General features: G+C 42.9%; 1 protein-coding gene across 1 annotated transcript in view; it reads left to right on the top strand.

Annotated features, from left to right (window-relative positions):
• LOC118393074 (breakpoint cluster region protein-like) overlaps window positions 1–13,264 on the top strand; it is a 37,972-nt gene that overhangs the window by 3,534 nt on the left and 21,174 nt on the right. Inside the window, exon 3 of the mRNA XM_035785339.2 lies at window positions 12,763–12,941. Within this exon, the coding sequence (XP_035641232.2) occupies window positions 12,763–12,941 (179 nt within the window). The remainder of the gene's footprint in view (window positions 1–12,762; window positions 12,942–13,264) is intronic.

The raw sequence follows: 13,264 nt of genomic DNA, 5'->3' as shown, positions 1-13,264 counted from the left end.
GTAATGTGTGGTTTTCCTCATTGTCTTACCATTTGATTGTTTCTTCACAATAACACCTATTTACCAATGCAGCTTGACCTGTAGAAAATAGGGAAACCGGCTGTCAGATACAGAGAAAGTTGCGATTGCTACAGCTTTCTGATTAAATGTCCAGCAAAAACATTGAGCCTGTCCCTGGAGTGGATGTCTTAAAGGCCATGTTGCTGAGCCTGTCCCTGGAGTGGTTGTCTTAAAGGCCATGTTGCTGAGCCTGTCCCTGGAGTGGTTGTCTTAAAGGCCATGTTGCTGAGGTAACGGTCCTGCTGCAGGATCACTTCATGCAAACCGTGCTTTGTGGATTAACAGAGATCTGGATTTATTTTCTGATGTTGTAGGAACATTATTGCATACATTGCTGGATCAGTGCTGTGATAAGCAGTAGTTTTGAGGCGAGCATGACAAACTGCTGTCCTCTGTTGTGGGCACTGACTTTTTAGAGTGTGTGGGAAATGTCATTTTTAATTTTATCATAAAACTCCTTGCAGCATTCAATAAATTCCATGTACTCTGCTAAAGCTATTTTATAATGACAATGTTATAAAGGGCCACTGTGCTCTAGTTACGTAAGCGTTCTGGTGAATATTTACTGTAGCTTTAGGAGGGTTCGTATTTTCCTTTCAGATGGCACTGCCTTCATTTTAATTAGTTAAAGTTGCAATATGTCATTGCTACATTTTAAGAGAAAAAAAAACTCAGTGATGCGTTTTTTTTCTGTGACTGCATGAGCAAACAGCCAGTCAAACATGGGGTGGCATTGACTACCCAGCAGACCTCTAGTATTTTACTGTCTGGCATTGTGGCATACTTTGGGTCTGCCTGAGGAGGAGGATGAACAGCCCTAGTATTGGGAACAGTACTGAATGGCATAAATGGGCCTCTGTCCTTGCCACACTGACTCTACAAACCCTGCTACACCTCCCGCTTGTAATCATCGGAAAACAGGCTGTCTAAAATGTACAAATCTCTAAGGTCTCTTTTTCCTAGAATAGCCTAGGAATTAGAGAATGAGCACCAGTCTCGTCATATGTGGAGATCTAGGCCAATTGTCACTCCTGGCTGTGAATAGAGCTGCTGGTTGGCTGTGAATAGAGCTGCTGGTTAGCTCTGAATAGAGCTGCTGGTTAGCTCTGAATAGAGCTGCTGGTTAGCTCTGAATAGAGCTGCTGGTTAGCTCTGAATAGAGCTGCTGGTTAGCTCTGAATAGAGCTGCTGGTTAGCTCTGAATAGTGCTGCTGGTTAGCTCTGAATAGTGCTGCTGGTTAGCTCTGAATAGAGCTGCTGGTTAGCTCTGAATAGAGCTGCTGGTTAGCTCTGAATAGAGCTGCTGGTTAGCTCTGAATAGAGCTGCTGGTTAGCTCTGAATAGAGCTGCTGGTTAGCTCTGAATAGAGCTGCTGGTTAGCTCTGAATAGAGCTGCTGGTTAGCTCTGAATAGAGCTGCTGGTTAGCTCTGAATAGACCTGCTGGTTAGCTCTGAATAGACCTGCTGGTTAGCTCTGAATAGACCTGCTGGTTAGCTCTGAATAGACCTGCTGGTTAGCTGTGTGGCTTAAAGGAAGCCACTTCTATGGTTTGTCTGCTTTGCTATAGTTAATTATCACTATAACATAGGCATATGCCAGTGGCCAGTACTTTGACTCATGGCTAATCATGAGTACATTATAAAAAGGTCTACTGGGGATTGTGTTGTTAGAATGTCTGCACTTTGAGTGAACCTGTGCCAGGCCAAGAGGAGCTTCCACTTAATATCTATTAGATAGGTCTGTATGTCTCATTTGACACTAATGAAAAGCTTTCACTCAGGTGGTCTGATAGTGGTTTTATCTCTCAGCGTGTCTGGCCTCAGTCCAGGGCTGTATTTGCAACCACAGGATAAATCACAGAGGCGGTGGTGGCCCACCCTCCAGGTTTACGATCCAATCATGAATATTTCAGAGCTCCTGATGAAGCTCACACTGTTTCTTTTTTGTACCTGAATGTCAACATTCTGAGCCTTTTAGTGGTTAAGGAAGCAAAAATGATTTCACCTCTCCCTCCCATTGAGTTTACATACAAGATACGTGTCCAACAATTTAGATGAAGTGGCGCCAGCACAGAAAAGGGAAAGAGCTCTTGTGCACCCTGACTGAGCTCTGTGTTTCGTGTCACCTGTCCCCTCGGGTGGGTGACTTGGTAAAATGGTACAGAATGGAGTGTGCCTGGAGAGCTGGCAGGGGATCATAGCAGCAGGCCAGGGACCTGCCAACTGCAGTCAGATGGAGCGAAGGGACAAACACACCATTAATATCTGAAATAAGCAGGCCCTATCCAGTTCAAGTTACACCAGCATAGGGGTTAACGGTTGGGCAGTAGCCTACTTGGCTCAATTTCAACCCTTAACTCTGAAACATGAGAAATACTGTCAGATTGAACAGCACATCTGAAAGTATTTGTCTACCCCAGGCTGTTTTCCATATCCATATATTTTCTTACAGATAATGGTAAAAATGCATGAGAAATGTTTGATCTTTTGGCCCTCCCTCCAGGCCTCCTCCTCCTCTCTAATCCTCCCTCGTGCTCCGTCTCCGTCCCCTTCTGGTCCCCTGGTCTTAGCTCCCTTTACAGGTCCTATTCAAAGGGCCCTCTGTGCTGCTGGCTGGCAAGCCACATGTTTATGGAATGTTTCAGCTGCTTGTGGGGTGTGGGGGAACACAGCGATGGTAATGTGCTATATGAGATGAGCTCACCTCTGCACAAACTGCCTGAGCCATGTTAGACAATAATTAGTTTGTGGATGTCGCTTCTGGCAGACAGTACTATTTCATGTATTTACTTTAACAAGATGTACTGTAGAACAAATACGCATATCTACAAGCATGAGTCCGTAAGAAGATTCCCCCTGGAAGCTAAACAGCTTTTTTTGAAATTGCTCTGAAAGCACAATTATAGGGAGTAATCATGTTTAGTTCCTGGTCTTTGCTCCCATTTCCTGGTTATCCACAGTGCTGAGTGATTTCCTGGTTATCCACAGTGCTGAGTGGAAAAGCCTCTAAACCTGGCCTTCTGTGTGTCCAACTCTTAGACTGTCTCATGTGAGTGCATCTGTTTGGGTTGAATTGTGTGTGTGTCTGCAATCTGTTTTTCTTGTGGTTTATTGGAAAAGAGAAGATAAGACATGGGTGTTGAGATCTGAATAACTTATGATATGAGGGGAAAACACATTTTGTGTTGGTTGCCTCTTTTCTCTCCCTCTTTTTCAGCTAGTATCACACCCTCACTGTATCAGTCAAGTTTGTGTGTGCACACAAACACAGTACCAGTCAAAAGTTTGGACAGCCCTACTCATTCAAGGGTTTTTCTTTATTTTTACTATTTTCTTCATTGTAGAATAATAGTGAAGACATCAAAACTATAAAATAACACATATGGAATCATGTAGTAACCAAAAAAGTGTTAAACAAATTTAAATATATTCTTCAAAGTAGCAACCCTTTTTGCCTTGACAGCTTTGCACATTCTTGGCATTTTCTCAACCAGCTTCATGAGGTAGTCACCTGGAATGCATTTCAATTAACAGGTGTGCCTTACTGCTTTTGAGCCAATCAGTTGTGTTTTGGATGATTTGGACTGCAAAGTGATGGAAAAGCAGCCAAAAAGTGCTCAGCATATGTGAGAACTCCTTCAAGACTGTTGGATAAGCATTCCAAGAGTGTGCAAAGCTGTCATCAAGGCAAAGGATGGCTACTTTAAAGAATCTAAAATATATTTTTATTTGTTTAACACTTTGTTTTGGTTACATGTGTTATTTAATAGTTTTGATGTCTTCACTATTATTCTACAATGTTAAAAATAAAGAAAAACCCTTTAATGAGTAGGTTTGTCCAAACTTTTGACTGGTACTGTTTATCCTGTAGGTCACAGACTGGAGCAATTATTGAACCTTGATATTCTGTTATACAGAGCATTACTGTGACCACCCTGAGCTATTTCAACACGCTGATTAGTAAGTGTGGTGGTCTGGGCAGCTGAGTTCTGACCTACACTGCTCAATGGCTGGTGCTAATTTTAGGCTGTCTCATAACCGATCTGAGCAGAGCTGGTGGGCCTCACTACTCTTACTGGGCCTGTGGTCGGGCTCCCTCCCACTTCAACAGGGCACTTCAGATGTGCCAGAATGTGCTGATGGTTGGTTGGCTCGCACTCTGCTGATCTGCCAAAACACCCAGTCAGCTTCTTTCAGGGCTGCAGTGCCACCGCCCCGTTGCAGGTGCCACGTTTTCAGACCTGTTTCTTTTCAACCTGATGGGTGAAGCTCAGTCAGAGAGAAACCAGATGTGCTGAAATGAAGTGTATGCAGTACTGAAAGATCTCCACCCAACCCATCCCTTCCTGTGTTAGCTGTGAGGGATGAAAAGACCCCTTCGTAGTAGTGGGATCGAAGTGCAACTCTTTGTAGGCTGAGGATTAGTAAAGCAGATCTGTATTGATAAACCTGTATAACTTTCTACTTGTACATCCCATACACATGCTGGATGGTAGAAGACATGTTAACTCTAGTTTCCTCTCGGTTAGCTGACAGATGTCTCTCCAGTGATCACACGATCAGGATGAGAATCCATTTAGTGGAGGCAGAACATTTCCAAACCTCTTAACAGCATCATTTACAAAATATAACAAATGTTTAGAAGGTGCCATATCTTTTCTAATCTATAAGCTGTCAGAGGTGACAGAGACTGTCATTGTGCTACACTCAATACTACAGTTATTATTCCTGGACCATAATGTCCCAAATAATCAGTCTTAAAGGGAATATTAGCCCCTTCTTTGGAGAATCCTTTAACATTTGTCTCATTTTAACAGATTAAACAATCTCAATTCTGGTGGTCAATTGAGAGGAATCGGTGTACTCTGTTTTGTCCATTGCATCCCATCCCGGTTAATGCGTGTCCAGATGGGACTGGCAGGATCTCTACAGGCTGTCACTCTGATCACTGTCTGGACCATTTCCTCCTTTTTAGTTATTTCCAGAACAAATGCAGAGTTTATCCTTCTCTCCATAGAAATATATTTAAAGTGTCCTTTAGCCAATGCAGTGAAGTGTGACAGTGCTTTGATGCATTACATGGAGATTCTAAAAGCAGCTACATTCAGCTTCAACACAATCAAGCTCTCGGTCTTAATCCAAGGGAGAAAGAAAAGGGAACTATATCTTCAAGACAAGTCTTTTTTTAAATGTATTTTTTAGCATTCATATGGATATCCTGTATCCCGCCAAAACTGTGTGAACCCTGCTCTCTAAGCAAGGTCACATCACAGTTGTGATGTTGAATTTCTGTGTTTATGATTCTGTGGATTTGTCCTGCTAACACATCTGTCATTCCCCTTCTCTCTGGATCATAGTCGGTTCATCTATCTATACATGTGGATTAGGATTACAGGTCTGTGAATATGTCCTTGATGCTTTTGTTGTGTGTGTTGCGTCAAACCTCTCATCACTCTCCACAATTGTTGCATCCACAGGGACAGAGTGCATGTTGACAGTGCACAGGTTATTCTCTGGACTAGGATTTAAGAGCATGTTAACCTGTTATGTTTGGAATCCGAGCAGACAGCTATTTATAGGTCAGCCTTGTCCTATTGTAAAAGATAAAAGAGAAGCGGGTTTGTAGTAGTGTGGCCAAATGGCTACCTCGGGAACTACTAACTTGTACACTAAACAAACACAACTTCCAGATCCAGCCAAAGCTTTTCTGAGCCTGATGAACTTTGGCTTCCTAAACCCAAAGATCAGAACACTGGCAAATTCAATAATGCTGAAAGAACCTCTAAATTCTGCAGGATTCTCTACTAAAAGTCCAGAGAAACGTTGTCCTTTGCTGCGACATCTAAAACCCTCTCAGCCCCAGCTGTTGGTTTGAGCACTGTTATGCAATGTTATTAGAATATATTTGTTCCAGCTCTATTGCACATTAGTAACCATTTGGAGGTTAATTGAGGAGAGACACAGATACACTCTACCACCATTCAACCACATAGTGTTTGAAGAGTAAACCCCTCTGTTTTCACTATTACTAGGGAAGCTGTTCTAACATACAGTTATTGTTGTTAAAATGTCATTAATATATATTTATTTATTTATATGATTCATCAATATAAAAATGACAATTTTGGATATCAAAATAAAATTGATAGCAATTATTCACATTTTTGATAGCGACAATAGCATTTATATTTTGTTATTTACAGTGGGGCAAAAAAGTATTGTCAGCCACCAATTGTGCAAGTTCTCCCACTTAAAAAGATGAGGCCTGTAATTTTCGTCATAGGTACACTTCAACTATGACAGACAAAATGAGAAAAAAAAATCCAGAAAATCACATTGTAGGATTTGTAATAAATTAATTAGCAAATTATGATGGAAAATAAGTATTTGCTCAATAACAAAAGTTTATCTCAACACTTTGTTATATACCCTTTGTTGGCAATGACAGAGGTCAAATGTTTTCTGTAAGTCTTCACAAGGTTTTCACACACTATTGCTGGTATTTTGGCCCATTCCTCCATGCAGATCTCCTCTAGAGTAGTGATGTTTTGGGGCTGCTGCTGGGCAACACGGTCTTTCAACTCCCTCCAAAGATTTTCTATGGGGTTGAGATCTGGAGACTGGTTAGGCCACTCCAGGACCTTGAAATGCTTCTTACGAAGCCACTCCTTCGTTGCCCGGGCGGTGTGTTTGGGATCATTGTCATGCTGAAAGACCCAGCCACATTTCATCTTCAATGCCCTTGCTGATGGAAGGAGGTTTTCACTCAAAATCTCACGATACATGGCCCCATTCATTCTTTCCTTTACACGGATCAGTCGTCCTGGTCCCTTTGCAGAAAAACAGCCCCAAAGCATGATGTTTCCATCCCCATGCTTCACAGTAGGTATGGTGTTCTTTGGATGCAACTCAGCAATCTTTGTCCTCCAAACACGACGAGTTGAGTTTTTACCAAAAAGTTATATTTTGGTTTCATCTGACCATATCACATTCTCCCAATCTTCTTCTGGATCATCCAAATGCTCTCTAGCAAACTTCAGACGGGCCTGGACATGTACTGGCTTAAGCAGGGGGACACGCCTAGCACTGCAGGATTTGAGTCCCTGGCGGCATAGTGTGTTACTGATGGTAGGCTTTGTTACTTTGGTCCCAGCTCTCTGCAGGTCATTCACTAGGTCCCCCCGTGTGGTTCTGGGATTTTTGCTCACCGTTCTTGTGATTTATTTTGACCCCACGGGGTGAGATCTTGCGTGGAGCCCCAGATCGAGGGAGATTATCAGTGGTCTTGTATGTCTTCCATTTCCTAATAAATGTTCCCACAGTTGATTTCCTCAAACCAAGCTGCTTACCTATTGCAGATTCAGTCTTCCCAGCCTGGTGCAGGTCTACAATTTTGTTTCTGGTGTCCTTTGACAGCTCTTTGGTCTTGGCCATAGTGGAGTTTGGAGTGTGACTGTTTGAGGTTGTGAACAGGTGTCTTTTATACTGATAACTTCAAACAGGCGCCATTAATTAAACAAATGCCATTAATGAGTGGAGGACAGAGGAGCCTCTTAAAGAAGAAGTTACAGGTCTGTGAGAGCCAGAAATCTTGCTTGTTTGTAGGTGACCAAATACTTATTTTCCACCATAATTTGCAAATAAATTCATCAAAAATCATACAATGTGATTTTCTGGATTTTTTTTTTCTCTCATTTTGTCTGTCATAGTTGAAGTGTACCTATGATGAAAATTACAGGCCTCATCTTTTTAAGTGGGAGAACATGCACAATTGGTGGCTGACAAAATACTTTTTTGCCCCACTGTATTATAATGAACTTCATGGGGTCGGGATTACATTTGCGTGCTCCTACATACAGTGCTAGTGAAAGTCTACAAACTCCTTGCACAGTTTTCACATTTTGCTGCCTTAAAATTTGTTCTAAAAAATATTACATTTGATATTTTTTACATTGATGTAAACAACCTACTCCACATTTTCAAAGTAAAATAATATTGATATAGAATATTCCATTATTCATTAAAAAAAAATCCATTATTAATATAAAATGTGATGAATATACACAGTTTATTTTGGTACACCCATCTAATACCAGTTCAATCCCCCCCGTTTCCTTCAGAACAGCTTGAATTCTTCGGGGTGTTGACATTGGTATCAAGGGACTTAACGTGTGCCAGGAAAACATTCCCCACACCATTACACCACCGCCACCAGCCTGTACCATTGACACCCGGCATGATGAGGCCGTGGACTCATGCTGCTTACGCCAAATCCTAACTCAGCCATCAGCATGACCAAACAGGAACCAGGATTTGTCGGGCCAGGCAATGTTTTTCCACTCCACAATTGTCCAGTGTAGGTGATCGCGTGCCGACTGGAGCCTCTTCTTCTTGTTTTTAGTTGATAGGAATGGAACCTGTGTGGTCTTCTGCTGCAATAGCTCATCCGTGACAAGGACCGACGAGTTGAGTTCCGAGATGCCGTTCTACACACCACTGTAGTACTGAGCTATTATTTGCCTGTTTGTGGCCAGCCTGTTTGCTTGCATGATACTTGCCATTCTCCTTTGAACTCTCTCATCAACGAGTTGTTTTCGACCACAGGACTGCCGCTGACTGGATGTTTTTTGTTTGTCGTACCATTATTGGCCAACCTTAGGCACTGTCGTGCGTGAAAATCCCAGGAGGCCGGATGTTGCTGAGATACTCGAACCCTGGCAACGACGATCATACTACTCTGAAAGTCACTTACGTCACTAGTTTGGCCCATTCTAATGTTCAATATAAAAGTAACTGAATGCCTGTCTGCCTGCTTTATATAGCAAGCCATGGTCTTGTGACTCACTGTCTGTAGGAGCGAACCATTTTCGTGAACTGGCCACTGACTATGTTAAAACGGCTTTCCATACTAATACTGCACAGAGGAAACTGCATTAGCTCTTTGGTAATCCCACAGAGCTGTAGCTGATCTTCTTTGTTAAACGTTTTATCATGATTTAACTTAGGAAAAAGTCAATGCATTAGACAACTCACAGGGTTGGTTCAAGGACAGCAATCCCAGAGTTGATATGATATTTAATACTCATTTAAATGTGTACGTGTGGGAGGAGGGGGATGTTTGTGTGAAAAGGTGACCGTGTGCAGAATGTCTGTTTCCTGCTCTGAAGTTGATGAATTTGCTGAATGTTCTGGACAGACCTGCCTGGACACTTCCTTAGCAACAGGCCTTGCAGTCTGAGAACTAAGCTGTACTGAGGAACTAATCTATTGTGAAATACTCTTCACTCAATGTTGGGAAGCTTACCTGATTTTTCATGCTACCATGGATAACTATTCTGCATTTAAAAAGCATGGTTTTCCCAGAGCCATGTAAATAACTGTCTCTGTGAACATTATTTTAGTTAATATCAATTAATGTAAGAAATAACATTTTAAGACATGTTTTATAGTTTGTCCATTTTACGGGAATATATTTGTATCTGTATGATTGGTCAGTGTGTGTCCATTGACCATGATTTCCAGGCCTCTGTGGCAGTGTGAGAGGTTATTCACCCAGGGTCACTGCTGTTGTATAATCTGACATATACACAGTGTGGCCTTTCACATTGACTTCCCCTGTATTCCCATTGCCTGCTCCTCCAGAGTAAACACAGTGGTTTCTCTCTGCTCTGCTCCTCCAGAGTAAACACAGTGGTTTCTCTCTGCACGGCCCAGTGTTTTTGTTCAGGTTCTTTGTCATGGTCTCTGGGGGTGTCCCACTGTCAGCCTGACTCAACCAGCCCCCGACCACTCCACATGGCTGGGTTCCATCTGCTTTCCTTGCTTCCGGAATCATCTCTTTCCTGTTTTCTAGCAGAGGTGAACTACACTGAGCAAAAATATAAATGCAACAATTTCAAAGATTTTACAGTTACAGTTAAAGTAAGGAAATCAGAAATCAGAAATAAATTCATTAGGCCCTAATCTATGGATCTCACATGACTGGGAATACAGATGTGCATCTCTTGGTCATAGATACAGTACCTGGTGAGAACACCATTTGCCTCATGCAGCACGACACATCTCCTTCACATAGAGTTGATCAGGCTGTTGATTGTGGCCTGTGGAATGTTGACCCACTCCTCTTCAATGACTGTGTGAAGTCGCTGGATGTTGGCGGGTACTGGAACACGCTGTTGTACACGTCGATCCATAGCATCCCAAATATGTTTAATGGGAGTATGCAGGCCATGGAAGAACTGGGACATTTTCAGGTTCCAGGAATTATGTACAGAACCTTACAAAATGGGGCCGTGCATTTTCATGCTGAAATGTGATGGCTGTGGATGAATGGCACGACACTGGGCCTCAGGATCTTGTTGCAGTATCTCTGTGTGCATACAAATTTCCATTGACAAAATGCAGTTGTCTTTGTTGTCTGTAGCTTATGCCTACCCATACCATAACCCCACCTCCACCATGGGGCACTCTGTTCACAGCGTTGACATCAACAAAACGCTCGCCCACATGAGGCCATCGCTGTCTGTTATCTGCCCAGTATAGTTGATGCCGGGATTCATCCGTGAAGAGCACACATCTCCAGCATGCCAGTGACCACTGAAGGTGAGCATTTGCCCACCGAAGTTGGCTACAACGTTGAACTACAGTCAGGTCAAGACCCTGGTGAAGACGACGAGCATGCAGATGTGCTGCCCTGAGACAATTTGTGCAGAAGTTCTTTGGTTGTGCAAACCCCCAGTTTTATCAGCTGCCCGGGTGGCTGCTCTCAGATGATCCCGCAGGTGAAGAAGCCGGATGTGGAGAACCTGGGTTGGCGTGGTTACACGTGGTCTGCTGTTGTGAGGCCGGTTAGACGCACTGCCAAAATCTCTAAAACGCAATTGGAGGTGGGCATTCCTTCAGTCAGCATGCCAATTGCACGCTCCCTCAAATTGAGACATCTGTGGCATTGTGTTGTGTGACAAAACTGCACATATTAGAGTGCCCTTTTATTGGCCCCAGCACAAGGTGCACCTGTGTAATGATCATGCTGTTTAATCAGCTTCTTGATATGCCACACCTGTCAGGTGGATGGATTATCTTGGCAAAGGAGAAATGCTCACTAACAGGGATGTAAAAAATATGTGCACAGAATTTGAGAGAAATAAGTTTTTTGTGCATATGGACATTTTGGGGATCTTTTATTTCAGCTCATGATGGGACCAATACTTTACATGTTGCGTTTATATTTTGGTTCAGTATAGTTATCTCTGTGTCCACTTCTGAACATACAGTATTTCAGCTACATACAGCTATTTTAACACTGAGGCCTCACAGACAAACAAACACCACAGCTTGTATCATTCCACTGGTGGTGCTTGTGCTTCTGCCACACTGATACTGACAATGATGGTAGATGTTGTTGATGAGTCAAAGTGACAATAAAAGGGATTGAACCGTTCTTGATGCAAAACTATATAGATGAATAATATCGGAAACAACTAGACAACAGCAGCTAACACATCAAGATAGACCCCTGTGTTGCATTGTGTCTGCAAACACTTCCACCCAGAATGTCTGCTTTGCTGTGATTGTGAATAAAAGGGGGTGTTTTCTGGTCTGTGTCTAACACCTACAGTGCAAACCAGAGAGCAGGAAGAACTGCGGTTAGTCCTCTCTCTCTGTAACGGGGCGGTCTAATGTAGCCTTGGCCACTTCCCTACACCTTGGATTTATTCACCAAGAATGAACTTGAAAACCACACAGCCACAATCCGACATGGTTGAGATGGAAGGAGAGGAGAAGATATGATGACGAGTGGCGGAACTCCCATTGTCCCAAATATCTGTCCCTCAGGCTACTGGTTCACCTATGGCTACTGAGTGATCATAAAGAATGAATTCCTCTTTGATTGCTCGCATACTCTGTGCCCTCCCTCGAGTTTTTATTGTCATCGAGTTGATATGTAAATAAAGCATTACTATGGTTAATAAGCTCCTGTTCAGTATATCTGCCTTTAACTGCTTCTGCATCTGTACAGTTAAAGTATGTCATGTACAGAGAGTAGAGGGACTGACTAATGCTTCTCCTCACCACACAAGTGAATCAGAGTTGTTGCTGCGATTCTCCTGGCTTATCCTCTGCTGTGGGATGGTCCCTGTGTGTCTGGCACAGTCTCTGAAGATCAGAGGGGATTTGAAGCACAGAGACACAGAATGTATTGGAATAGAGCACATGAGAGTTTGAATGACAGAGCTGTTTTCATCAGGTCATTCTAGTTATTTTGAATGTACAGTAGCTTTTATATAATACCATTGATATACAGATATGAATAACTTTATTTTAATTTAGTAATATTTTTACGCCCTTGTGTTTGATGTAAGACCTATTTTGGTTCTCTTTGAGTCTGCACCATATTCTCGTCTCAACAAAGGATTATTGTTTTTAAATAAATAAAAATATATATATATTTCAAAGAGCAGATGAATATAGACACAGATATTTTGGAGGGAGGTGATGTTTCCAGTCAAACCGGTCATGACAACTGATCACACATTTCTATCTTCTTTCACTGCCTGTTCAGTGGCTTTAATGGTGTTTTTAGAGGAGAAGAGAGAATGTCTTGCATGTGAAGGGTGTGAAGTGTCAGAGAGATTCACACAGTGCCACTGTCTTGGAACCTACTTTACACTACCACACCTAATCCCCTCCATCTGCCAAAAGTCCCCTACAGTGGGACCCCTCCTTCCTATGGCTATGACCTGGAGCAGGCGGAGGAGCACCAGCAGCACCATGACCTCCTGCCTTTCAGCACCTCACCCACCTCCTCACCTCGCCTCCGCTCCAAGAGCTGCAGCAGCCAGCACACACACTCCTCTGGCTCCCTGGAGTCCACCCTGTCGGTAAGGTTATTGCCAGTTTATCATACACCTCCATCTTCTACTCTTAAAGCCCATGTGTCTGATTTTTCCACCCAGTGCAGCTGTCTGTTAATGCCCCCGTCCTCTATAAGTCTGCCTTGGGCTCTCTGAGTGTATTTAATAGAGATGCTCTGCTTGTTCCAACCACACTTTCACTCACCCTATAAATCTCATCCACCTCTATTGTACTGTACCTAGCCAATCTCCGGTGTCCCCTAGGTCCTCCTCTGATGTGCTCAGCTCTCTGATCTTCAAAGGTTAAATCCAGGGGGAGGCCTTCTCTTGTGCCCCCTTAGTATTCCAGC

Source organism: Oncorhynchus keta, chromosome 14 (genome assembly GCF_023373465.1).
Source record: "Oncorhynchus keta strain PuntledgeMale-10-30-2019 chromosome 14, Oket_V2, whole genome shotgun sequence".
Taxonomy (NCBI): domain Eukaryota; kingdom Metazoa; phylum Chordata; class Actinopteri; order Salmoniformes; family Salmonidae; genus Oncorhynchus; species Oncorhynchus keta.
This window is presented reverse-complemented; position numbering and strand designations above follow the sequence as displayed.